The following is a 27439-nucleotide window of genomic DNA, read 5'->3' on the forward strand; positions in this document are numbered from 1 at the left end:
CAAACGGTCATTAAAATACAAGGTATAGGCTAGGTGTAGTGTTATTTTGGCGACCAATTATCTATTATATTCTATTTTATAGTCAGATGTACAGACACAACATGAAAATTACATTGCAGAAGGTTTTAGACCTTTGCAGAAGGATTAATTCACCATCATCATCAACAGCTGGTATTAGGCGTAATTTTTAACAGCAAGTTTTTGTACTATAATAGTTAGTTTTGAAGTCAGAGAAAAAGCTCTTGCTGTCACCTAAAACCATCATGTTTCCCTAAGAAAAGCTAACCCTTCCTCTCTAAACTTCCAGTGCCAGCGGACGGCGTAAAAGGCAAGACGTGGGGCCCGTCCAGCCTGCACCAGCGCGAGCGCACGCACCTGCCCCTGCCCGCCCAGCTGCGCGCCCGCCCGCCCCACAAGCTCAGCAAGTCCGCGCCCGCCCTGCCGCCCCAGCCGCCCTACCCAGGTAACACACCCAAACCAGACAACCGGAGGAAACAGAGGAAGTCCAAGTCCCAACACCGGCAACAGAAGTCGGAACTCAAGAAGCGAACCGGCAGCCACGACGATTTGTTGTACGATGCGAACGAAACGATCAAACCTAAGTTCTTGTGCCCCATGTTTAATAGCACGGCGGATATACCGCATGTTTACGGGACGGTTTTCGACAGTATAGATATAAGTAGCGATAAGGCGAAGCGCAAAGGCAGTCATGGAGAGGTTAAGAGTAATTTCCTGAAGAGCATAAGGTCGAACAGCCTTGCAGGCATGCTGGCGGTGGCCGGCAGCCTCACGTCGGAGACGACGGGGTTGTTGAAGGATTCCGACGGAGAACTGGAATAGTTTGGGGTAAAGTTTTTTCGACTGTTAATGTATTGCATTTTGATTTTAAAGCGGGGTATTTGATGGGGAGCGTACTGATTTTTTGGAGTAAGAGCTATTCTTTCTTTTTAAATTTTGGGGTTTTATGTTACATCATTCTTGATCTGTCGTCTTTTTATCCTTCTATGTTATCTTCTGTCTATTTTTACTGTAAATAATAACAAAAATATCAAACGGTAAACGATACGAATCCCCCATCAAAACAGAAGGTCAGTGTACAAGTGTTGCCATATTCGAGACATATCATTAACCGACTTCTAATATGAAGGAGGTTCTTTTACTAACACATTCCAAATAAATTGCGAAAAGCTGTCTCGTACTTTCCACCTTCGTGATGACGAAGGTTTAGGCGAAAGAACGAAGTTAAATACAAAATTTTACCCCAAACCTAATTTCTTTAGTTTTAAAAAGTTCCAAGGATTTGAATTTTAGTCTTTTAAGTTTAAAATAATAAAAAAAACAACAAAAAGACTTATTGTTAGGTTAAACTTTAGCTGTAAGTTTGGAATCCAGTGTCAGTCTTTCCAATAACGTACATAAAATAAAATTAGAATGTTAATTTCGTAACTGAAGTTAATTAACTAGTTAAATTTTAGTTGATACATACAATAATTGTAATATGTATTGTGTTGTTTTTTTACAAATACATTTTGTACGCATTTAATATGTAGATAGGTTAAGATGAGACATTTAGTTTTGATGTTAGAGGTAGTGAGTCTTCTCTGATAAGACGGTATTTTATAAAGACTACTATTATCTTCAGTTAGGTTCTTGCCAAATAGTCGCCAATACTGTAATTCCTCACTTTTCGAGTCTGAACCCTGATCTATATTGACCCATAATCTACATATAGCCCACAGAACTTTTCATCCAACAAACGTTTCACCCAAAAACCATAGAAATTTGAGGGCAAAACTTTACCATCCCCGGTTTAAGGTTGACTAGAGACCAACTACGAATTCTAAGATATATTATCTTCCTGCCTTCAGTTTCTGTAATTTCTATACATAATTCAATTTTGTGTCTGTTATTTTCTTTCTTGCAATCTGAAGCGACATCTCAGGACAGTCTCCTGTATCCCTGTAAGTATCCGGTTTTGGTCACAAAATATTTCTTTTAACTGTTTAGATGTCTGTGACGAAACACGCTTAAAAAAATTGTTACTTTATTTCGAAAATTACGTTTTTATGTTAGCATTGTATGGATGTAGTGTTACGCTGGTAATTTCCATTTGTTTGTGTGTGTGATATTTTGATGACGATGTTTAGTAATTTGAAGTTCGTTTGATCTTATTTAATTATATGTTATTTTAAGTTTTTTTTTTGTAAATTGTAAGCATTTGTTTGCTTCCAGTCAGGGTTAGAGTAAGTGCTATGCATGCTTAGCAATTCATAGTAGAATATGCTATATTTTTATAGTAATACAGTTCCAAATACACCCTGAAATGTTATAATAATGTGCTCAATTTGTTTTGTTTAAATCATCATAAATTCTTCGAAAAGAAAAAATATATATGAATAGTATGTCGAAAAGACAGTGGTGTATTTGGAGCAAATTCTACACTCGTATATATTTTATATTTATATGTTGTACTTACTATTATTTAGTTGATATCTGCTCTATAAAGCTATATTACACTTTTAAAGTTATGTGGCACGCTTGGAAATGTTTACAATGACGTCATTTAGTTATGGAAGTCTGTTTGATATTTAATTACCAGGTTCATAACATTAACCACCTGTTTCACCAGTTCTGGATTAAGGTGTAAGTATTTCTAATAAGTAACAGAATGTTAGACAGACTTCCAACTAAAAAGTAGAACAGTTTTGTAAAGTTGAATTCTCTTTATTTTCCCTGCTCTGTATCTTGGCTCTGATTCCTCGCATTGGTGATGGAAAGAAAACCTACAAAATGAGGCTCGAAATGTTAAAAAGAAATAAGTTTTAATACAGATATAGTTAACAAATCTTTTATTATTGATGCAAACTTATTTGTCGTTACATAATCAGTACAGTTCTTTGGTGATCAGGTTTTTATATACTTAAAACTTTTATATATATATTAAATAAAACCTTTTCCATAAAATCGAAGCTGGTGTATTCTTTTAACATGGGTTTACTAATCGATAGGCACTAACATACATACCCTAACAACTGGATAATACAATTGATGATTATATCAAGTCAAATATAACTAGCTATAATAATAACAAGTACTAAAATATAAAAAATAAGAAGAAAACAAATATATTGACCAACTAGGTGAAGGTTTTAAAACAACCATGGAAGTAACGAATAAATAAAATTGCTTACGCTTTTAAAACAATGACATAACAGGCCCAATGGAAAATTAAAAACCATAAAATTAACAAAAACAACAATACCAGTGCCATACCGAGCTATTTAGCACCATAAGTAGGTAAGTATAGTTTGTGGTTTATTATATTGCTTGAATTTCTTTTTATAGTTTGTAAATTATGAATTGTTTGGCATGCCCGTACTTACTGCTATAGGGTTATTCTCACTACTAAGATTCGTTGTTGTACATTTCATTATAATTACCTACTGAAATACATGTATGTCATCGTCGATTTTCTTTGAAAATAACCCTATAATCTTATAAGCACTTTGACTGTTGCATGATGATGTTGTATTTATATTTTGCTTGGGTTTTCGAATCTTACAACATTCTCCGACTATATTTTTACATTATGTATGATATTTTCCTGATTGTTAATACATTTTATGATTTACTCATTCATGTAAATTAGTTCATACATTTAGCTAAAACTTATTTGTAAAGGTTGTATCAAAAATTCTTATTTCTAACTATACATAATATAATATGTTTGTTTTTGTATGGAACAACTAGCTTTCATATAATACATACCATTTTTGTACATAATATAAACATAATTATGGGTATGAGAATAGTGCAGTTACTTTAAGTTAAGTGCCTTTAACCTTTTAAACCTAACGGAACCTTTTAAAGGTTTACCATTTACAAAAACTACCCATAGCTACTCTATTCTCTTACCTACCACTCACAGCTTATTGATTGTCGCCACAATTTTATATGCCATCGCAGCGTTTTTCAAGTCGTCCAATTCACACCACTCGCTTATCAAATGAGCTTAGTAAGTACGATAATTGTATATCATTTCATGTATTTTCATATACAAAACACGTGACATATGAAATCGCTGGCGACAAATCAAAAAGCAACCTGTATTCGTGTAGTTGTGAAGTCGCAATTCTAACGCCGCCTATGTCATTCACACAGGTTGTTTTGTTCCTTACACAGACTACAGTCCGGACGACTGGGGGCCGGAGCACCCTCTGTCCTCCTCCTCGCGCTACGCCGTGCCCATGCCCACCCTGTATAATAATGAAGGTATGTGATATTGAATGTAAGCCTGATTTGATTCAGAAGTAAAACTTGGTTTTCTAATACAGAGAGGTAGCATCAAATAACTAGTGTGTTGTCACTGAAAGTAGTACGTTTTCTAAATTTAGCAGTGCTGCAGTACAGAAACTATAATTACGATGTATGTATGTTATGTTTTTGCTACCGATATCATAGGTAAAGCCAATTTTAGGTAGGTACTTAAATAAATAAAAAAAACTTTTCCACAAGGGTTTCCATATGATATGAAATCTTTCCTTCTTTCTCATCCTATCGGCTACGGACACAAAAGCTACACTAGGGTTTGTCATCTTGATAAAAAGATTGGCCTTTATTTTTGTAACAATCCTTATTAACCATCCCTAGAGCTAACATATCTTTCCTGCCATCCCGCAGGCTGCAAATACAAGAAGCCGGGCGTGGTGTCGCTGGTGCTGTACAACATGGCGGCGCTGCTCGGCGGCGTCGCGTGCGGCTACGACGTGCGCGAGACCAACGTGTCGCCGCTGCACCCCACGCTACGCCCGCACAGGTAGGGTTTCCCGCGGGAATTCCGGGAGGAGCCTATGTAACACTGGCAGGCAGTGAAAAAAGTTCCAGAGACATAGCATATACACAGCAACAGAGATATGTAGGCCACTCTAGTGCAAACACTTTGAAGTCGTGATCCGATGATCGGTGATACGAGACATGAAAAAATATTAATTTATAGAGATTGTATGTACATCTATCTGACCCAGTAATCCCGTAACCCACTGTCTCTAGTACTGTAAAACTTTTCTAAAATCCTGCACAGTAACAATTTTCCAGATTGCCGAGCTAAGTGTTGATCACTTTTGTCGCATAACCTACAGTTCCACATTTGCAACACTCACATTCGTTTACACTTCTATAATTTATTCCGTGCATCGCAACTTACGACTATCCCAATGCGTCTCATGTCGATGGAAATGCAAGTCGTAAGCCGTGCTACATCGTCTTTTACCCACACTTTTCAACGTAGGTATATAATGATCCTTATTTACGTCAATTTCAGATCGGAGACGGAGGGCGAGAGCTCCGTATACTCGGGCTACGGGTTCGGACACAACACGTACCACGGGCCGGCCCGCCACGCGCGCGCGCCGCTGCACGCCATCACGGGCTCGCCGGTCAGTACTTTATAATTTAAGGAATAACACTTTATACAGAGTTGGAAATAAGTTTACTTGCATAATACTGATTGATATTGTGTACACCTTTAATTGGCTTGTACAACGAAATTATAATTTTAATATCTGTCTTAAAAATGTTAGTTGTATAAGCTGCTGGTGTTCCAGTTTAAATAAATAAATAAATAGATATTATAAATTTTTCATCGGTTTGTATCTAAATAAAGAAAATTAACTGCAAACTATATATTTAGCAATGGCATGGTTTGAGCGTAGTGACAAGTTGTTGATATCGGCCAACCGACTGGATGGAATCGCGATAACTATGCTAGCGATTGCTAGTCCATATTTAGAATCTGTGCTCCATGCAATTGATGAAATGCTTGGTGACGGGTTGTTTGGTAGTATTCGAGGACATAATGGGTATCTCAGCGTCCATTTTATCATTTCTACTCGAATTACAAGCACTTACTAAGTAACTTAAAAATTGATTAATGAATTTTCATTCAGAAATGGCAATTTGGTGTATAGTTCTAATTCGTCTTCATTTCCCGTCACAGATCTCGAGCGTGCAAGCGGCGGAACAAAAACCGATCCGCTTCACCGACTCTCCGACCCACTACGCGGTGCCCTCATCATCATCAGGATACGGACATTCGGCCCAGCCCTTGTCTGGGACCTCCGGGGTGGGTACTAACTACACCTCTACTCAGCCCGCCACCCCCTCGCCGAGACGAACCTCTTCTTCGACTTCAGATCACATAGCAGACCTGTATTGCAACTACAGGGAGAACTTCCAGCCTTCCCCGTGTCAAGACAGGGACTTTTATTACAGAGCGGAGCCGTATAATGCGTACGATCGCATGGACAAACATAATTATTACGGGTACGATGAAGCGTTTGATTACAGAGAGCCTACGCCGGATTATAGACCGGCGCCGTTCGCGCATAGAAGGACGCCGAGCAATTCGTCGGCGACTAATAGTCATGTGGAGGAGTCATTCTCTCCTTCGAGACAGTATAGAGCGGAGAAGTTTAGCTCGCCGAAAGCTGTCCCTTCGGAGAGGAGGGAAGAGTACAGAACGCCAACAAAACCTCCGCCTGAATACCCACGAAAGGCAGACTATTCTCTCCCGCCTCGGGATTACTACCGACACGAATCGCTAGAGCGGGCCGAACAGGAAAGGCCGGGGAATTTAGGCCTCGAATTGGGACCGTCAAAGCTTCGCTCCAGCCTGAAGAAGTATAAAAAGACGAGTGTGTCAGGCGGCAGCTCAGGCGGGGGCACCCCCACTAACCCGACCCCGCCGGAGAGTGTGACCAGCGAGACGGATAGCTCTTACGTATCAGCTCGGGATGCGTCAAGCGGTTCCTTAACCCGCGTGAGGTTCAGCCCAGAGACGATGGAAGGCGCGCTGGAGCGGCGCCCGAGTAGACACTCGTAGCGAAGGCTCAAAAAGTTCGATGACTATCTCGTTTGAATAGAACGCGTGAGCGGTAACGCGAGTGATATACACTGTGATCCTCAGTAGCTCAGGGTTAGATCTTCCACATGCCCGGCGCATGCTTCGCGCACTGTTAGTTTCTCACGTCTTACTCCTTTGTGTACGAAAGTTGGGATTATCTTCAACTGTGATGTGGTTGAATACAATTTTAACTCGAGTAAATTAAGGCTTTCTTTTCTTTTTGTATGTTTTTCTTGTCTTTGTTAGCACATTCGCTCGTGTTACGCTTTCTGGCGTCTTGTAAATAGCTTCAACGGGTAGTCACAACGAGCTTATTTGATTGGCGATAATTGTCGTTATTAATATTATGTACGTATGTATCAAGTTTGTCTGCGTAGAAACGCGTTGTCTTATATTAAGACTGACTTCGCGTTGTATAAAGAATCAAATTATTGGTTTGGAAATAAAGGGCCTTATGTAAGTCATTTACATAAAATGAGAACCTTGTCACAGGACTATCTTATGTGAAGCTAGGTTTGTATTCATGATAATATAAAAATATAGTTTTATAAGGGTTTGAAAGGATAGGTAGGTGATGAGGAATCTACAATAGGCACTTTATTTCCGAAAAACGCTAGATGGGAACATTACTAGCATATCCCAGAAATATATTTGTAAAAGGTATTTAGATATTTCTAAATTTTCTTAATAACGACTAGAAACATCATAAGATATTTTAAGGAATCTCTATATTTATCGTAAATTATGTAAAGTATATTCGACCTATATGTCCCCTTGTTTAGTTTGATGTTTATGCCAACCAGTTTCTGAAATAACGCTTCGATCTACAGTCCAACTAGAAAGTCCTGAAAACGGAAGTGGATAGTAACTCATTGTTAAAAACCGTGTTTAATCGATCTATTTTATTTTTATTAAAGGACAAATCCGTTAAAAACCCATTTTCAATCAGTATTTTATTTTTTAAATGTATGTAAGAGAAAGTAAATAACTGACAATGATAAAAAGTCTTAGCAAATCGCACTCTTTATTGTCAGGACTTAATAGTTCGACTATAAGTAGAAATCTGTGTTTAACAATCAATAACAATGTCACATAAATCGTTATAACTATTCATACGGTAACAAACATCAAAGTACTCTAAGGAGACTCAGGTTAAAGAACTGCAATAAGCTATGTAAAGTTGCAATTGTGTTCATTATTTAACTTTCGCTTAGTCTGTACATTTTGTAATATAGAAAACATAAGGTATTGTAAAAAGTACATACAGTAACATTGTAGTTGGACAATTTGTACTATCCCTGTTTCATAGTCATGGAAAAGTTACTTTAAACTTCGATTGGCAAGAGTAGACATTGAGAATATTTGGGAATTTGCTGACGTTTTTATTGTAAAGTAGGGTCCTATCTGAAAACATCTGGAACCAGAAGCAGACTTATTGACCGTGCCCGCTTCCAAGGAGATTAATATTTTGGCCGGAATTCTTCACAATGTTTAAGATAAATACAGAGGAACAATGTAGGCACAAAATGTAATTTTATATAAATGTAAATATTGTTCTAGGGAACTTACCTTTCCATTTTGACTCAAAATATTTCTAGTTAAAAAGTTATAGCAAAAAACATTTTTATTTGTATACAGGGTGGAATTTTATTATATTTATAAATATGTTTCAGTCCTTGGGAACGGATTTTCCGTACATTTTTGTGCTAAAATATTTTTCCCTCTATATATATCTACGTTATTTTTAACACTTAAATTAAAGCTTGTGAATATTACGTGCCACCTTGCAACATAGGGAACAAACAAACGTGTCTCACATGTTTTTATTATTTAAATTGTGTTATGTACATTGCACCAGTGGCGGCTGCACCTTAAGTGCGCCCGTGCAACGCACTACCATTAAAAAACCTTCTAAATATGTACCTTCCTTCTTCCTATACCATACTAGACTAGGTAGGTGCTAGGTACGTCTAAAGAAAACTTCACAAAAATACCAATATAACAACCGTAATACCTACCCTAAACAGAAATTACATAAATCATTCGAACGTTACGAGTTAAATTAAACCAAGCTGGCCTATTTTGATTTCTACTGCGAAAGACTTAGATCTTATTTTTGCTTGAACAAAAACTACCTCGTGCGCTCGGATTGTCGCACGGAGCGAGCTCATACATGTAGTATGAAACAGGATGGAAATCGCCCGGCGCGTGAGACGGAAGATGCTCAGTACAAACTGTATGCAGTTCTAGGATAAATTCGTGCGCCGCACGCGACCGGAAATTGCCGAAATCATACGAATGACGCCACGGGAGGCGCGGGCGGCGGCCTTGACCGGTGGCGTGACCTACGAACGATGCACGATGCACTTGTCATGTCATTGTCGCAGTTTCACCTTTCGCGCGCGAATACGTATTTAATTTGTTACTCTAATTACTTATTAACTAAGAAAGTAGTAAATATTTCGTGAGTGTGTATATGTGTGTGTGAGTGAAAATGAGTGCAAAATACAATATGGACTTCATAAAAAGCAATAGGACATTATTCAAAATAGACTGGACATTAAATCTGCTGGGCCGCCTCGGCCTTTTCTCATCTTAAAATAGGAGTGCAAAACAAAAAATAAAACTTATACCTGAATTTTCAAAAGTGAAATGTACAATAAAAATAAATGGTTATGTGGATGTGAGAGACTAAATGCTTTATTTTGCTTTCCGTGTGTTGTTTTCGTTTCGGCGGAGAAGCAATTTCGCGTCAAAAAAGGAATGCAGAATGGATTTAAAATATAAATAAGGTAAAATATAGTTATATTTTTTTTACTTCTAATTGTAATAGGTAATCTATTTTTCTTCCAAAATTTACTAAACCCATAAAGTGCACCACCGGGTATCTGAGGCACCAGCCGCCACTGCATTGCACTACATGCTTTTGTGTACATTGTACTTCGCCTGCCTTTGTGTCGTTCTCTGATAAAGTTCCACTCTTTATTTGGCATTTATTATTTATATAAATGTGTTTTTCAACAATATTTATTTTATTTTATACAAAAAGTACAAAAATAGGTCTGTATAAACAGTTTTTATGTGTGTTCAAATATTTAATTAATTATAATATGTAATAGGTACTGTGTGTGTACGTCATTGTAAATTAACTATAATGATAATCACATAAGTACTTACATAATTTTATCGTAAAGTAGGTAAGTTACATTAGAAAAGTATGCATTTTGTACAAAAATCAAACGTTAGGTATTTTTTACTCAAATAAGTATAAATTGTAGATATTTAGCAACGGGCAGCTTTTATAACCACTGTAATTTGTATATTAGGTGAAAAACTAGTCGGAATTTTGCGAATATCTATGTATATATTTACAAAAACTAAAATTGCATATCCTGCTAAATATATACAAAATTGAGGTACTTATCGATTGTCACAGGAATAATTTAATAAATCTAATCAATTGAACATACGTAAATTATAAATATTAGACAAAAATAATCACCATTTAGTTGAGTTCTGGTTTGAAAATGCTTAAATATTATACACATATTGGCATATTTCTATATATTAAGATGTTTATCGATAATTAAATTAACTTTGATATGTATTACTTAAAACCAGTGCCTAAATTTAGAAGTGGTTTGTTGGTTACGGATTGCAAAGATTGTAAAGCAAAATACTCTATCATATTTTAATTTTGGCCAGTACAATGCAGTCTTATATTTATTTATTTTGTACTATATTTTCTTTTTGTGCAATATTTGAAATTACTTTGCGTCCATATTTTTTATTTATGAAATGAAATTTTAACAGTATTCTTACAGTATTTGAGATTTTTATGAAATTCAATAGATATTTTATGTACAATGAATTTTATAGTTTATAATTTGTACAAAAATTGTTTGGTTTTCTAATTTTGTAGATGAAATGTATGCCAGTGCCAAGGTTAACCCAGTGTTTTGCAGTAATCCAAATTGTATTTGTTTTATTTTAAACCAAATTAACATAGGCGTAATTTGAAGTTTTAGTCGGTCGATTGTTTAGTCATCCTACTTTGCTAATCTGTAAATATCTCGAGACTTCGGCGCAAATACTTAACAAACGTCTAGTCTTGACATTATATTATTAATTTTAATAATAATATGCCGCACATGTGATTATTTTATACGACGAATCTTTTGGACATTCCTTATTTATGTACATTCCATTACCTGTGATGGTAGGACGCTCATTTCTTTATTTTATTTGATAAAATTGATGTAAAATGCTGGTTCAGTGTGCCAATGACTCGAGGAAGGAGAATGCCTTACATCTGTATGTTAAATCGACAAATAAAATAGTTCTAAGCTTTTATGCAGTCTTATTATTCTCTCCCCATATTTCCCTTTTAAAGATGAGAAGTAACATATGGATAGGTACACAGATTTGGTAGAATACTTCTGAATATTATAATTATTATGAAGCTATTTTTGAGAAGTAGGTATCATTTATTATATTAATATGAAGCTGATATCGGATAGTTATGTCAATATTAGTAATTATATGTAGGTACTTAAATATATTTGAAAAATAAACTACCAATTTATATAAAAAGACAATTTATTTTAAATAAATGTATGTAAGTATTTATAATACTATTCCACCAGTGCAGTGTAAAATACTAAAATTGTGCTCTTACAGACTATTATTTACACAGTTCTTGATAAGGACATCTTAATTATGTAATAAAGTAAGTACTTATAAATAAATCAAATAAAAATACTAAAATCAATTACATATTTCATATCCACATCCATAACTTAACAGAGTAGGTAAGGAGTCAGATAATTTTAAAACATCTTAAAAAATGTTGCCAACAATAAAAGATCACTAAAATCTTATAGATTCATTAAACACACAACCCTGTCGTGACATTGAAATGTGGAAATTTTGATTTACGGTTTCAATTAACCAATCTTACATCTAATTTACCGGCCAACACCAGAAATATCACATTATGTATCTTGGAACTACCGGAAACTACAGTAACTTCATCGATAGACCGAGCTGAGTCTGGTCTGCAAAGAACATCAAGAACATTGCGCGCTAACGACGACGTTTAAAATTAACGCATTCAACACGTAAAATTAGGCACCGTTTAAGTACATTATCAATTTATAACTGGAAAGTCCTTGAAAACGGCTCATTCAAGACGAGAATCTTGAATAAATAAGTCATGAAGTGGCAGTAAGCCAAGCAAAACGAGAACTATTTACAGCCATCTCAAAAGACTCGTCTAGAAAGACCCGCGTCGGGCGTATTCTACTGTATGAAAGAGCGTTTCATTGTGCGAACCAGTAACATAGCCTCTTGTGATGTCAAAGTAGTTATAATAACCAGGGACATTTATATGAGTGGTGCGGTGGTTGTATTCGCGAGTAACGTGCGTGGCCGGTGACGGTCCATGTTGGTCAGGGGCCACTCTACCCGCATTCCTCAGTACAGTTACCCACCGGCGCGCCTCTCATCGCCACCGAGGATTTACAACACGAAACAAAATGCTACACAATTTATGCACACGAACGAACCACTCCAAATAAAGACTACAGATTTATTTCCGTGCACATCTTCAAACACATTGTTTTGCGCAAAAAATGCTTTAAGAGCGGTATTTAGAGGGTTCCAAATGGTAAAACCGCTCTGTTTTAAAATCTACCTGCCCATTGTACAATATGTTATTTGCCAAGACTGAGCAACACCTAAATACACAAGAAACGCTTTGTGCTGAGGCTGTTGATCGCAGAGTGTCTGATTGTTACATTATTTACGTGTTTGAGATGCGGAGAACGTTGGTCCCTATCTGGCACACTCGTACCTACTTATTAGTAAGTATTTAATATTTTTGAGGTTTCGAATCGTTCATGCATATTCATTTAAACACGCATAAATTTGTTTAACATTGAGACTTTTTATGAACAGGTAAATTTAGATTAGTCAATTTAAATGCAGACCTGATAAGTAGGTACCTATATTCTTTTTCAAAAAGAAACATCCCTCTCCGTTATAGCCAAATTGTTAGACGACCTTAGAGGTGCGTAGGTCGCAACCTCTGTCTGAACTGTAACGAACTTATAACTTAGGTCTGACTTTTGTGCTACCCACGCTGTTGGAACCTAATATCTATACTTAGATAAATAGTATACGATGGGTAAATTAAATTTCATTTGGCACGGTATGTTTCTTTCAATCTACGAATTGAACTGAGTAGTTTTATAGCAGGAAGTGTGTTTATAATCGCGAGGTATTCGTCGCAGCGACTCGGACAGCTAAAAAAAGTGGACCTGTTCGTTGGCGGCTGGGACGACTAATTATCATACTGAGCGTTTCGCGAAACTTGATGTAAAGGCGGCTAATGTCCTTTCCGACGGAACCAGTGAGCAGCGTCGCGCCGTGCGACCCGCCCGCAGTGTAGCTCAACTATTGTCCCGACAGTCTGACCTTTAGGAGTTTGAAGGACAGACGTCGTTCAAGGATATTGACCGCACTCCGTCGCACCAGCCTCATAGCGCCAAAAAGAGATGTTCTCTGGCTCCACCCGCAAGCGTATTTGTCGAGGGTTTCTCGTTATTTATTATATTTTTAACCGAAGTTCGGACGTCGATTTTATTACCGATCGGGCGGCGGGCAACGAGGCACGCTGCAGTTTTGTAATTTTATTTTTAAAGTTAATTATGGCTCGAGGGATTGATTAATTTTCTAGACAACATGTTTGTTGCGCGGTGAGAGTCACTCCTCACTACTGTTTATTGACTCAACATTTGGCAGGCAGGATTAAAGTTCATATTATTATTACGATCCCTGATTATTGGCTGTTTAATTCATTGACAGCGGGTACCTACCTACTTATTGATTATTTCACGTTATCGATGCTACTATGTGCGGTACCTACCGAAGGAGCGTTATCTCTACTGCTACATATACATTACACTCGCAGTACCTAACTGTTTATCGCGATGACTTACATTACAACATAAAACCGATGTAAAATTATAACTCAAAGAAAACGCATGACTATTAAGCTTTCTATAAAACTGGGCCGCACAAAATTTAGCACTAGGCCAGCCTGGTGGACTAGGCCTAAACCCTTCCTTCATTTAAATCTAGGTACCTACACAGCACAAATTTAATCTCATTGGAAATATTTTAAAAATACCATCTAAATATGTACGCATTTCTTCTTAAAATCTTACCTATACGGAAACAAATATTTTTTGGACCATGTTACCAAACCTAGATAAGATTCTTTTGTTTTATACAAATATATGAATAACTACGTAATTATGTATTTACTCACCATTGAGATGGATGAAACGTACTTACTTTCTATTTACTTTCACTGGTCTAAGCTGTTGTTATCCTAATCAATTGTTTCGCGGATTCTGACTGTTTCAAGCTATTTCATTAAATCTCACACTCAAGATCCTTTGGACCTATAATTTTACCTTAGTTGGCACCAATATTAATTACATATTCACTGAGCAATTAGATGGCAGTGACTTGCTTAAAGCGCGAAGAATTGTACACATCAAACTAATACAAACATCCAACTGTATCTTCTTGGTCTACTCCCTATATTATTATTTAATATTTTTTGTAATGAAATAGCTTATAAGTATTACTCTGGTCAGAGGCACGTAGGATTAGGCTCCTATTGCTTCTAAAGCTAATCATATATTATTTGTGGCAGTCTCAAATATCACAGTTCCCTGCGCTCCAGATTTTCTGAACCACAGGCTGTCTTTATCGCCCTCGTATTAAACACAATCAGTAAAGTCAGTAATACAGTCATACTGCTGTATGTGGCGATAGCAAATGCAATTTCGACTCTACACAATGTAGTTTCGAGCGTCATTGGTATTAGTGTACTTAACCCTATCTTATCTGCTCCCCATGTCCTATTAACATGCCCTTTGATAAACCTGTCCTTGGACAAAACCTATAAGTACGCGTATCTATTACACAGTTATGTGTATCTTTACAACTAATCTACCTATTCTAATGGACTTGAAGCCTTAGCAAAAATGTATTAAGGAGATTAAAGCTTATGATCTTGACTTCCAATGTGACTCAAATTTAATTAATAAATTAACAACCCGTATTTTGTAACATGAGATTTACGAAATTAGGAGACCTGACATGTGTGGGTGCCGATATACTATAGAATAAAAAAACTACGACTGATCAAACAATAACCAGAGCTATAAACTGCTATGATATAAACAAATAAAATTATTTTGGTTCTCACAACACAACATGCAATAGCAAAGCAACTCGAAGAGCAGTCACGGACATTATACACATCATTACATATTACGTACATGGTAAAACTACTGCCACAAATATATTTAATTAATAGTAATACGAATATGTAATTAAATAAGGACACGACAGGGTAGGGATTAAATGTATATAGAAAAAATAGAGAAAATATACAATACACAATATTGAACCATGAAATTTATTAAAGAGTAAAAAACATACAATGGTTTGTTTTACACAAAATAAAATACCTGCTGGGCAGAGGAGGGGGCGACAGACCAGGCCTCAGAGGCTCAGAAACTATGGACAGACCCTCGCCCCCGCCTCGCTGTGTAGATATAGCTAATAATATAATACCATACTTCATCATAGTCCAATAATATAATACCATATCATATGATAAAAAAGTACACATATATAAGTATGATAATTGTCAAGCCAACTAAACTCACAGATAGTCATGTCGCGCTCTCGCGATTAAAAAACTATGTTAAATCTTACAAAAATACTTATGTGACTAATCTGAAATGCATATAGAGGATCTCGCGTCTCGACTACAAAAATATTTTGAGATTGGAATGAAAATCTTTCTTAAGCTTTCGGCCTCGGAACGATCACAAGAAAGACGGCGTCTAAAACGTCCGTACACATCCTAATTGTTTCTCTTCTGTGTCTTAAAGCTAACCGACAAAACCTGTCCATTGAGCGTGTAGCCGTTGAGCGCCTGGATGGCCATCGCAGCCTCGTCATACTCTCGCATGTTTACGAAAGCGAAACCTTTGTTCTTCTTAGTCTCTGGATCCTTGATCACTTTGATGGAGTCGATGGCGCCGTAGGGACCGAACAGCTGCCAGAGGGCGAGCTCCTCGGTGTCCTCACCCACGTTGTAGACGTACACGGTGGTCTGGTGCGGCGCGGGCGGCGCGCCCAGCAGCGGCACGGGGCTGGCGGGCGCGCCGAGCAGCGGCAGCGGGGAGTGGTTGCTGGCCGCCATGGGGTTGAAGCGCTGCTGCCCCTTGTTGATGAAGGGCAGCGCCTTGCCGGGCGAGGGCAGCAGCGGCGGCGGCGACGCCTGCGGGAAGGCGGGCGGGAAGGCGGCGCGCGCGCTCATGAGCCCGGTGCCGTTGAAGGCGGTGGGCGAGGAGCCGTTGAACACGGGCGCGCCGTTGTAGGCGAGCGGCGCGGCGCCCAGCGCGCGCGGGCCAGGCCGGGGCGCGTTCTTGTTGGCGCTGGGCTTGTTGGCGAACTTCACCACGATGGGGCCCGCGTTGGGGATGGGCGTGGTGCCGTTCATGTGCTTGATGGCGTCCTCGGCCTGCTTGCGCACCTCGAAGCACACGAAGGCGATGCCCTGCGACACGCGGCTGTTGGTGATGTTGCCGAACTGGCCGAACAGCGCGTTGAGCCGCTCCAGCGTCATGTCGGGAGGCAGGTTGCTGATGTACAGGTTGGACTCGGTGTCGGGCTTGTGGCTGGCCTTGTGCTCGGGGTTGAGCAGCGCGAAGGACACCTTGAGCGTCTTGCCCTGCATGAGCAGCCCGTTGAAGGCGGCGCGCGCCTTCTCGGCGTCCTCGTGCTTCTCGTACTCCACGAAGCCGTAGCCGCGGTTGGCGATCAGCTTGCAGCTCTCGATCTTGCCCATGGCGGAGAACAGCGCGTACATCATGTCGCGCGTCATCAGCTCCGGGATGTAGTTCACCATCAGCTTGGTCGGCGACACATTGGACGCGTCGCCGCCGCCATTCTCCATCTCCACGCTCATCTCGTTAATCATTGTTCGGTATTTGATAAAACTACACTACGGAAAACAAAATACTGGTAAAACTCACACTATGACGAATTTGTTATTTCATTTGCTACATGAAAATGAACAAAGAACGAACACAAAAACTAAGATCACACGAAAAACGCCAACGGGAACGCCGGTTCACAAGTTCATCATCACTCACACACAATTTGTTTTTTAAATGTTACCAGGTTTTATGTTGGATTAACCATGCACGTTACTTCTTTAATTTTCACTTTATTTACATGGTTTAATGATACGCTAATCTCTACTTTTAAAATTAGCAATTTTATTATCACATTACATCAACGTCACCATAGGTTTTTTGAAAATTGAAATTTATTTTTGCCAAAGACGTGGCAGAAACATGGCAATGCTCGTTTCTCAAGGACATAAATAAAATTTAAAAATAAACATTTGTTTTATTTTGTCTATGGTTTGGCATAAAATTTAAGCTGCCGACACACTAGCGGACGCGGCTTACGGACGCGGCCGCGGCTGTCAGACGCGACTGATAGACGGCCGCGAGCGATCTGTCTGGCACGAACTGTCGGAAAAGACCGTGCACACTTATCAGTTGCGGCTGACCGCCGCGTCCGATGATGTGTCGGCACTTTAATGCTACCTCCTCACGCTGCCTGATCGAGACTATTCGAGACGCGTCGTCGTCTCCGCTACGAGATGCGATGCGAGACGAGACATACGAGACGAAGGACGATTGGATGACTGACTAGCTTATCGTAAGAGAATACTTCTTCTTTCTTGCAAAGGACTAGGTGTAGGTGGCAAAGATCGTGATCGTCATCGCTCAACGTACATGCGATCTCGATGATGATGATGATGTTAGTGACTATCATCATAGTATGAAACTAGCGACTTGAGTTGACAGAACTTGTCATAGGCCTTCTTATGTTCCTTGCTTTATTGCTGGGAATAGGGATCCGGAATAAGTTTTCTAAAGCTGCGTACAGACCGGCCAAACGAACGCCAACGAACGGGTTTCGTTGACCTTCGTTGCTGCAATCTGCCCTGTATTATGTATGATAAATATCCATCGTTGGGTGTTTGTTGGGCCGGTCTGTACACGATTTAATCCAAAACTGACTGGACAAAAATGATACGATTGACTCTCAGAATAATAACGGCAGCATAATAACAGACAAGAGATACAGATTATTACATATTCTGACACTTTATTCTACTCTGTGGTGCAGGGACAAACAAACGTCAAAAACTGAAATCTGCAGCGTTGCCAGATCGTCCTAAAAGGGACGATTTTCGTCCCTCGACGTCCCTTTGCATCCACCGTCCCTTTTAGGACGCAATAAGTTCGGAGTCTTTTAGTGAACGCGCTCATTTACTTTATTTCGCCCATTACGATTACGATGATCCGCAGATAAAAATTCACGAATAAACAAAACCCAAAATAATTATTCGAATGACTGTCAAAAGTGTAAAAATAGGTTAACATTATCTAGAATGGAAAGCAAATAAAACGTTTTTTGTTTATTCTGTGGGTGTTCCGTTTATAGTTGACGAAAATCATCAGATTTCACAAAATTATTTCTCGAAATCTAAGTGCTTATAGTACTTATACATATCTATCCCCAAAAAAATCAAAAGCTCATTACTCTTTATCGGCCTTATAAGATAAAACAGCCTTATTAATTTGATACACTTACAGATCGTAACATTTCTTTTTAAACCGTCCCTTTTTATAAGAAACCGTCCGTTTTTAGGTAAAATACCGTCTGAAATTGTTCAATGGGACTGGCAACACTGGAAATCTGACCAAAATATTTTTGGATTTTTGGGAGAATATTTCATAATTTATAATTCTGAGTTTTTAATTACTATCCAGTTACAGCTAAGTTAGATCAAAAATGTTTCTTACCAATATTTTACTGAAGAAAGCTAAAAGCAAGTAAGTCTCTTTGTAATAGTAACTTTTAGGTTATATTTTTAATGGTTTATAATAATTATCTTTTTGGTTCTCAAAATAATATAGGATTAGATTTGAAATTAAGTATTTTATGTATATGTTTGGTTTAATTTTCGTGTGTAACAAGGTATCCCTATGAATAGTAAACCGTTTTTTCAGAATGGTGATGGTTCTAATGGAAAGTGCAGTATCTGGCCACAAATTCACAGCAATCAGAGAACGACTGGTCGACAAACTAGAAGTTATACGGTTTGACCCTTACAGTGAGTACAAAACAATTTCAACTTTACTAGTGAGGAGTTCCATGCTTCCATCCTTTTACGTATTCAAACTTTAAATGTAGAAGAGTTTTTAGATGTGGTAAACTAATTTAGTGATGGGTGTGTTAGAACCACCTTCAAGATTACCCTCTTCACCTTTATGGTGTGTATTTGTATGGAGAAAATACAGCCAGTGTTGTATTAAAAATATTAAACACAGATCCTAAAGGTGCTTTTGTTGGAACCAATGATAAACCACAAAAGGGTTTGATACCCTGCCATCCCATTGTAGGTACCTTGGGAATTTTAATAATGATGCAATGCAGCAATGCCTCCTAAGTCCTACCCCACAAGAGAGTTTATTAAATGTTTATGTTTTATAGTAATTAATAAGAATTTGTGAATACATACATTTAACAGTTGATAAGAGAGTCTTTAATTCACTTTATTTCCTTGTAGTTCGCGCTCAGAGTGTGTACAGGGAGAGAAAGAAGATTAGAAGTATAAAGTCGTCGTAAGTTTCACCAAATATTTATTTAAGAGTAGACAGTAGATTAAAAATAAATATGCAACACTAATAGTATAATGTTATAATTTAGTTATTGTACTTTAAACAATAAACAAATCTTTGGATACACCACATTTCTATTTTATTATTTAAATATATTAAAAGTGTTATCTAGCAAATTATCATGAATATTGGAGCGTTCTCCAAATTAGATGTACATTAAGTGCACATGAGCTTAATAATTAAATTACATTTGATTAAAATACTCCAGCGATCGCGACATCTTGCCAGCAATCATATGCTACTTGTTCAATATAATGAATTTAGAATATATGCTTTACTCTTTTCTTAAACTAACTGCCACGTCAGTACACACAAGAATACATGTGCTTCATTATAATATGATGATGGCCTATTCAGGGAAACCCAGTAATTGCAAAGCTACAGTGATGGTTTTATATTTCTTTGTAAATTCTGTGTTACCCTGAGTAGGTAACCTGAAATGTGCCAATACATTGAATAGTGCTTATTTAAAAGTAAACAATTATACAATTAACATTAAATTTAAAAATGTTTATAGGACTTTTCTGACTCCTCAAAATTAAAATTTTAGTAATAGAATTTTGAATTCTTATAAATGTTCTACAATAGGCCAATTCGTTAATATAATCAATTGTAATTATCACATTTTCAACTACATAATAAAATTTACTTTTTCGTAATTTATTCAATAACAAATAACCCCGCTACATAATAATAATATTTTTTTTATAATAAAAAGTTAAGATTAAGTAATACAATGTGTAAATAGTAAAGTGCAGTTTCATTCATAATAAGTAATAACATTTTAATAAGTAATTAAAATTTTGAATAATTATTTTAATTACACTTATGTTACTTATACAAATTTTAATAAATTCTATTTACTATTCTCACTATCTTTTTTTAATATTACTTAATGAAGTTAAAATAAAGCAAACAGTATATTTTTATAAACATTGAAGTTATAATACTGTGGCATACAAGATTATAATTTTCAAAATGATTATGTGGAATTAATAAAATTGACTAGAAATCCATTAAAAGTACCAACTCTGAACAATATGAATGCAGTAAACCTTAACATTCATTTGATAATAAACATTACATTTTATTTTTAAGTATCAAACTTTACATAGTACAAGAACTGAGTTGTTGATACTTATAACTCAAACATATTTTATATAAACTACTGATTTGTTTTTCAAATAACCGACACCAATTATAATATTGACACCAAAATAGTACTTAACAGATAACAAACATTACATTCTAGTAATTTGATGAAACGCAAAATATGATTTGTTCTTTGGTTTAGTAAAATTTAACATTGATATCATCAATGTTGATATCCTAGATCAGATCTTAAATTTTAAATTAAGCCTACAGATTTCAAAATGTTAGATGATGATGCAACATAATAAGATACATAGGTGGTAAGTTTGGTCCACTAAGATATAATTAGACAGTATAAAATTTTGATGGAATGAACTTATTCTAAAGAAAATAAATAAATACTAGCTTTATAAATTACGCAAGACATTTTGGTATTTGTTCCCTTACCAACAGTGTAATAATAACATACAGTGTATGTTTTGTAATGTGTTAAAATACTACCTACCTAAACTACTGTGTCAATTACCAATTATATGTAAGTATTTTTTTTTTACTTATATTTTATAGATATCTTCTCTATTTACATAAAATGACTAAATAGATGCATAATATAGACAGAACACTGCCATGCTCTGATGATAGGTAATAATAGCTAATTTAGAATCTGATAAACCTAGAACCTAGGGTAATTTACCTACCTGAAATATCAGTGTCACGACTTAGTATCATACACATCAATATTTTCTAGGAGATGTGAACTTTACCTAACATGTTTTATTTTTTACTACGTCATGAATCAATAGAACAAAATATACCTAATAACAACTTAGTTTATATTATAATTAGAAGTTAACTTATACAGTCATATTATAGAAGGGAGAGGACTAGAAAATCATAACATAAATACATAGTTGAGATTTTATAACTGGGGTAGTGGTTGATACTAGCTCTTTATATTACTACTACTGGCTTGCTCCACAGCATTCCTTTTTATGTAGCATACATAACACACGTTACTATGTTTTTCATGTTATAAATATTTTATAAAGAAATTTAAATGAATTATCCAAAGATTTTCAGATTGAGACTCATGACTTAATGACATAAACTTATGGCCTGCTTGTGTTGATAACATTGACGAAACTAAAAATAGATTTTAAACCCGTATCATGAACATATACTTTTGTTAAACATAGGTACTTCTTCAAAATAATATAATATAGGTCATAAACATTGTACTTACACTTACGAAGACACCAAACTACCCAATGAAATGTAATATACTTAGTTACTTAGACATAACACATAGGTACATATTTTTAAACATATTTGGGAAGGCCAAAAATGTGTTATTCGTTATAATTTTTCGATACAACTTTAGGTTTAACCATTAGCTAACCAAAAACTTGTACATTTATATTAGATATTTTTTTAAAAATCTATTTGACAATATTCTAGTCTTATACTTAGGTAAAGTTAAATTTAAGTTAAGGTCTAAACAAATATTTAAGTATAATTTGACACAAGTCAATTTTGCTATGTCTACGTAATTATGTCAATGAATGACACTGATTACCTTACTTCAAAGATATTTATATTTTTTGCTTATAAATAATTACTCTGTAAATGTACCAGCCGCTTATAAATAATAATAATTGCACTTACGATTTCTATAGTATGTATAATGCTATGTGCAGACATTGTCTTTATACCAAAAGATTGATTTAAATTTTAAGAAATAATTCAGTGTAAAAGGTCCTACATTAGGTTTTGCGGCGATGAATTATGAATCTTATGGCGTTTTTAATAGATAGTGTTATTGTCTGATATTCTCCTCTAACTAGGAGAGAAATTACGTTAAAATAATTTACAGATCAAACGTATAGTTCAATGTAAACATATATTTAGTTTACAGTTAGGTTATCTTATAGGTAAGTATGTTTTTGTTTCTTAAATGTGGCTAAATATTTAGAAATTTGTAATTTATATCTTAGATATTAAAATATTAAAGCGGCTGATACAATTTATTCTGTATTTAATAATTAAATTAGGGTCGTCTATTGGGGGCAGCTTACCGTAATAGGTAATTATATTTATTATACTTAAGTTAAATATATTTTCAACATTAAGGAGATCACTATGCAGCTTGTCAACTTTTCTTTACTTAGGTACTAATTTAATTTGAATTTAAACCGTTCCTACGTAGGATTATAGAAACAGGAGAGTCTGATATCTATTTAAACCGGTTTTAAATGAATGAGTTTACAAAAAGCCTTGTTTCTATAATCCCAATTCAACATTTACCACTCACACAATCGCACCAAATGTTCACAAAACTTACACGGGTGTCCAATCCACTTTAGTCTTTATGTTGCACCTCGGAGGGTGCAGTTTGGCACTCTCAGGTGGCTTGCTCAAACAGGGGAGCGATGTCGGGGAACTTTCATGCAAAGAATTCAGTTTTAGAACTCATCTCGTAATCGGCCTCCTCGAGTTTGTACATCTGGATCAGCTGCAGGGGAAAATGGTGCTTGTAATTATTAGGGTAAGGTTGGGTTTTGAGTAAGTTGTGTTTTTGTATTGTTAGGCGATTGGCATTGCGGTTTGAGAACTACTACCTACATCAGTTGTTTTCATTAAAAACTAATGCCAATAGGTAACGAGGAGCTTAAGAGCAAATTACTCCATAGTGGGTTAGAGCATACACAGGGATTATTGCTTGACTACTTTTGACACATCTGTCAAGAATTTAATATGGAGATGACGTATAATTTATAGACCAATCCCGGTCGGTTAGATAACCGACTATGGAGAAATTGGCACTTAGTATGTTAATTACCAACAAGCAACGTCGTAACTCACAGTTTTAGGCTTTAGGTTATTGTTATAAAACTGCCAATTACAACGTTGGAGCGGTGGTAGGTAGCTCAGCCGAGTAAGCATAAGCACCCGCTTCTAGTTCAAATCCCGGCTATGATATGACGTCTCTTACGGTGAAAAAAACATCGTGAAGTTATAAAAAATACGGGTCGAATGATCATCATCGACGGGTCAGAGACAATAATAAAATCCGTATTCGATAGAATGTTAGTTTTTTGCTTTTTTATCCCCCCCCCCCCCCCCACTAGAGAACTTGTCTACCGGCAGATTATTGAAGTTCAGTGTTTTAGTAAGCGAGATTCCTTCCGCCTTTTTTTCTACTTCCATGATTGATACAATATTATTTTTATGCACTTCAATATTATTTTTCAAAATTACTCTCTGGTTTGCCGAAGAACCAATAATCGCCGGGTACACAAGTGGGGAGTTCTCGAGTGGGGGGGATAAAAAAGCGAATCAATGAATAAAAACTTTTGACTTTAAGTTTGAATAGTGGCCGTGGTCGTGGTGGTGGCTTACGTTGTCGACGTCCTTGGCGAGCTCCTCCATCTGCTTGTCGTGCACCACCTTCAGCTTCTCCTTCTCGCGGTTCTGCTTTATCATCTGCGTCTGTGGGTGATATGGGATATTTTGTAGAAATAGTCGATTATGAAGTTAGAAGAACTCTCGAAACATAGGTGTACATAATGGGGAGGAAAACTAAAAGCTAATTACAGATGGCGCCTTAGGCGAGTGTGCCTGATTCCCCAGTTCTATTTGGTTGGTTCAATAGAAATTTTCAATAGCAATTTGTTCAGGTTCTGAACAAATTGAGTGGGGAGACTGGAGAGTTCACACCCGCTTGTTCTGCCAAAATGTCACTTGGTTTTCTTCCCAATGTAGGTATTTTGTAAGATAACATGGATGAATGTTGTGGAAAAAATCAAATTATAATGAGGAATGATTTGATTGTTTGATTGACTCCGAACCTATCGAACTGATTTCAAAATCAATTTGTCAAGAAAAATCCACAAGTGCTATAGGCCTATTTTATATCTCAAATTTCCCACGGAAACCTTTTAAAAACGATGCCAAGCTTTCGCGAAAAACGTAACTTATTACAGCCCACAACTAGATGGCGCCACTTACCTTCCTCTCGTCCATGAACTTCTTGGTGTTGTTCTGTTTCTTCTCCCTCAGTCGTCTATCTTTCTCCTGCTTAGTCTTAAGAGTCTTGTCGTTGGCGACCTCCTTGCTGGTCTCCATGCTGATCTTGGCTTGGCGCGCGTTCATCTCTTTTAGTTCTCTGTAATGGAATGTAGATGGGGTTATAAGACGTTGTTCCGTTTATGAATGACCTTGTGATAAGCGGTGTTGGAAGGTAAATGAAGTATTGAAGGGTTTATGCTAAGCTGCGTACAGACCGTCCCAACGAACGCCCAACGGACGCCCAACGATGGATATTTATCATACATAATACAGGGCAGATTGCAGCAACGAAGGTCAACGAAACCCGTTCGTTGGCGTTCGTTTGGCCGGTTTGTACGCAGCTTTATGTGGCTAGACCAAGCACTGTGTCAAAAAGAGATGAACTTTTTTAAAATTAGTTATAAAAGTTTTTTTTATAAGCGCAAAGGTTACATTGTATCGAGCGATGATGTGTATGGGCCTGCGTTCACCTTAAACGCTCATATAATAACGATGTTTACCTCTCGTGTTTGGCTTCGATCTGCTTGATCTGCTCCTTCTGCTTGGTCTCGCACATGGCGGTGAGCAGGTCGCGCTGCTCGTCCAGCCGCGAGCGCGCGCCGCCCCACACCTGAAAACAAATAATTAATTGCTGAATATGGGTTGACAAAATTAGCTGCTGTAAGTACCTACAATCAGCTCCATAACTCTATGTAAGTCGTGAGACACTTCTGGACCGTGTCAAGTTTATGTGCTACTATTTGAATCCTATATACTTAATAAACTAATCAGCTTACCAAACCAAAACGCTTGCTTTACAATAATTAATAAGTACGTATAGCAAATTTTTAGGTATTGGTTGCTGATAAAAAGTCGAAACCATTGATATAATATTTTACGCGTAAGCTTCGTGTCGCCATTAAAGAGATGGCGGATGGAGAATTCCATAAGAATTCTGAAACTAGAACTAGAAATACCCACCAAAAATCTCTTGCAACACTGATAAAATAAAAATGTTATGAATAATGTAGTGAAGCTGACCTCTCGTCGGTGCCTGGCGGCGAGCTCGCTCCACGCCTGTGTCTGTGCGGACACCAGCTGACGGAACGCGGGCTCCGTGGCTGCTCCTTGCTCACAACCAGAGAGGCACACCCGCCAAAGTTTCCCTTGGTGTTTTTCCCCATTAACAATCCATAAAAGGCGACCTGACTAACATCTGTCTGATCTTATAGTCATACAATTGAATAGCGCCATTCAATGAACGAGCTTGTGATTCAACCAAAAAGGAGATTCAACCGGATGCCTGCGACATATACTAGTTACAGATTTGACAAGCGGCGATGCAGCTTATAAGCATAGTTAGTTAAATCGCTAATGTTCGGTGGTGGCACGGTAGCAGTTTCTCCGTGTTGCAAAGAGTTTTAGGTGTAGGTGGAAATTCATGCAATGAATAATGTAGTAAAGCTGACCTCTCGGCGGTGCCTGGCGGCGAGCTCGCTCCACGCCTGCGTCTGTGCCGACACCAGCTGACGGAACGCGGGCTCCGTGGCCAACTGCTCCTTGCTGGGGAAGAGTAGGGGTAGGTTATATAGGGTGTTCGGTGAAATGGTGGTAAGATGAATGGTGGTGGTTCAGTGACAGTGAAATTCTGTAAAACTGTACAAAAAAAAGTTCTCCCATATTAATAATGCGCATGCAAATCTTCGCAAACTGTCGTATTCCCGGAAACACCCGAATCATTGAATCGTAAGAGCACTTGCATTTTGATCCTTGTTCGAAAGAAATAGTAGTCAATATCATGTGACACATAATCGAAAACAATTTGGGCGGTCGGTGGCTGTCACCGATCAGTCAAGGGTCTCAAGGTCAAGATCAATATTACTTTTGTGGAATTATAAAGAGCTGCAATTACACATAGTTCTTGTTATTTTTTTCAAATGTGAATTTAATTTCAACTTTAATTATTTTTGACGATGCCATATTATGAGGCACATTTAAGAATAAAATATACGTCACATTGATAGACTTCACTTTGCCAATAAAGCCACACCCAAAAGACCAAGTTTGTAATTGTAATATTATTGTGAATGATCAGCGCTGTAAATACTTTTGAACTGAGATTTTAATGTAAACATTTTTATTAATATGAAATAATCAGTGCTGTAAATACTTTTGAACTGAGATTTAATTTTTTTAATATAAACCTGTGTTTGAAATCCATTTCTCCTTATAATATAAACCTTGTGTTATTCAAACCTTCTTTCATCCATCTTTACATCAGCTTCAGTAAGACACTTAAAAGGTACCTACTGTAACATTTTCGAAGTAAATTTTAATATTATGGAATATTATGAATTATTGAATCAAATTTCGTTACTGATAAATCAATTATCTCTTTTAGCACCAATTACATAATTCTACTAAAATTTCATGAAGAAAATGCACTTAACCACTCTAAATACATAATAGTTTTCTAACGCTCGGGAATACGACCGTTGCCGAACAATGACGAAGATTTCTATGTGCATTATCAATTTTGGGG

The 27439-nt window shown here is 37.0% G+C and overlaps 4 protein-coding genes across 7 annotated transcripts in view; 2 read left to right on the plus strand and 2 right to left on the minus strand.

Moving 5' to 3' along the window:
* The window catches only part of LOC105396019 (mitogen-activated protein kinase kinase kinase 11), a 51891-nt gene extending 44024 nt beyond the window's left edge, over window positions 1-7867 (plus strand). For 2 of the 4 annotated variants that reach the window (XM_038114076.2, XM_048627305.1), the window contains 5 exons: window positions 308-463; window positions 4162-4272; window positions 4681-4816; window positions 5321-5435; window positions 5996-7867. In XM_038114076.2, the coding sequence (XP_037970004.2) occupies window positions 308-463; window positions 4162-4272; window positions 4681-4816; window positions 5321-5435; window positions 5996-6880 (1403 nt within the window). In that variant the 3' untranslated portion in view covers window positions 6881-7867. The remainder of the gene's footprint in view (window positions 1-307; window positions 464-4161; window positions 4273-4680; window positions 4817-5320; window positions 5436-5995) is intronic. The other 2 variants (XM_038114077.2, XM_048627307.1) reach the window with 1 other exon arrangement.
* Window positions 7868-15382: 7515 nt separating this feature from the next.
* On the minus strand, window positions 15383-17379 carry LOC105396018 (ELAV-like protein 1). Its single transcript, XM_038114078.2, has one exon. It carries the CDS (start codon window positions 16971-16973, stop codon window positions 15852-15854), a length of 1122 nt encoding a protein of 373 aa, XP_037970006.2. The 5' UTR covers window positions 16974-17379; the 3' UTR covers window positions 15383-15851.
* An 801-nt stretch (window positions 17380-18180) lies between these two features.
* LOC105396017 (39S ribosomal protein L33, mitochondrial) lies at window positions 18181-19829 on the plus strand. The gene is made up of 4 exons (XM_048627120.1): window positions 18181-18224; window positions 18771-18909; window positions 19087-19190; window positions 19647-19829. Exons 2-4 carry the CDS (start codon window positions 18869-18871, stop codon window positions 19703-19705), a joined length of 204 nt encoding a protein of 67 aa, XP_048483077.1. The 5' UTR covers window positions 18181-18224; window positions 18771-18868; the 3' UTR covers window positions 19706-19829.
* Window positions 19830-21409: 1580 nt separating this feature from the next.
* Window positions 21410-27439, minus strand: part of LOC105388539 (1-phosphatidylinositol 4,5-bisphosphate phosphodiesterase) — a 72783-nt gene continuing 66753 nt past the window's right edge. The window contains exons 22-26 of the mRNA XM_048627122.1: window positions 26367-26460; window positions 25419-25528; window positions 24859-25015; window positions 24250-24339; window positions 21410-23362 (exon numbers count right to left, since the gene is read on the minus strand). Coding sequence (XP_048483079.1) covers window positions 23294-23362; window positions 24250-24339; window positions 24859-25015; window positions 25419-25528; window positions 26367-26460 — 520 coding nt within the window. The 3' untranslated portion in view covers window positions 21410-23293. The remainder of the gene's footprint in view (window positions 23363-24249; window positions 24340-24858; window positions 25016-25418; window positions 25529-26366; window positions 26461-27439) is intronic.

The sequence above is a fragment of the Plutella xylostella genome, chromosome 18 (assembly GCF_932276165.1).
Source record: "Plutella xylostella chromosome 18, ilPluXylo3.1, whole genome shotgun sequence".
In the NCBI taxonomy this organism is placed as follows: domain Eukaryota; kingdom Metazoa; phylum Arthropoda; class Insecta; order Lepidoptera; family Plutellidae; genus Plutella; species Plutella xylostella.

Bases quoted from the DNA above. Each gene is read 5' to 3' on its own strand.
- LOC105396018 (XM_038114078.2), bottom strand. From the start codon at position 16,973: ATGATTAACGAGATGAGCGTGGAGATGGAGAATGGCGGCGGCGACGCG.
- LOC105396017 (XM_048627120.1), top strand. From the start codon at position 18,869: ATGTTTCTTACCAATATTTTACTGAAGAAAGCTAAAAGCAA. The intron at 18,910-19,086 runs GTAAGTCTCTTT...CCGTTTTTTCAG, and splicing joins CTGAAGAAAGCTAAAAGCAA to AATGGTGATGGTTCTAATGG. The intron at 19,191-19,646 runs GTGAGTACAAAA...ATTTCCTTGTAG, and splicing joins TATACGGTTTGACCCTTACA to TTCGCGCTCAGAGTGTGTAC.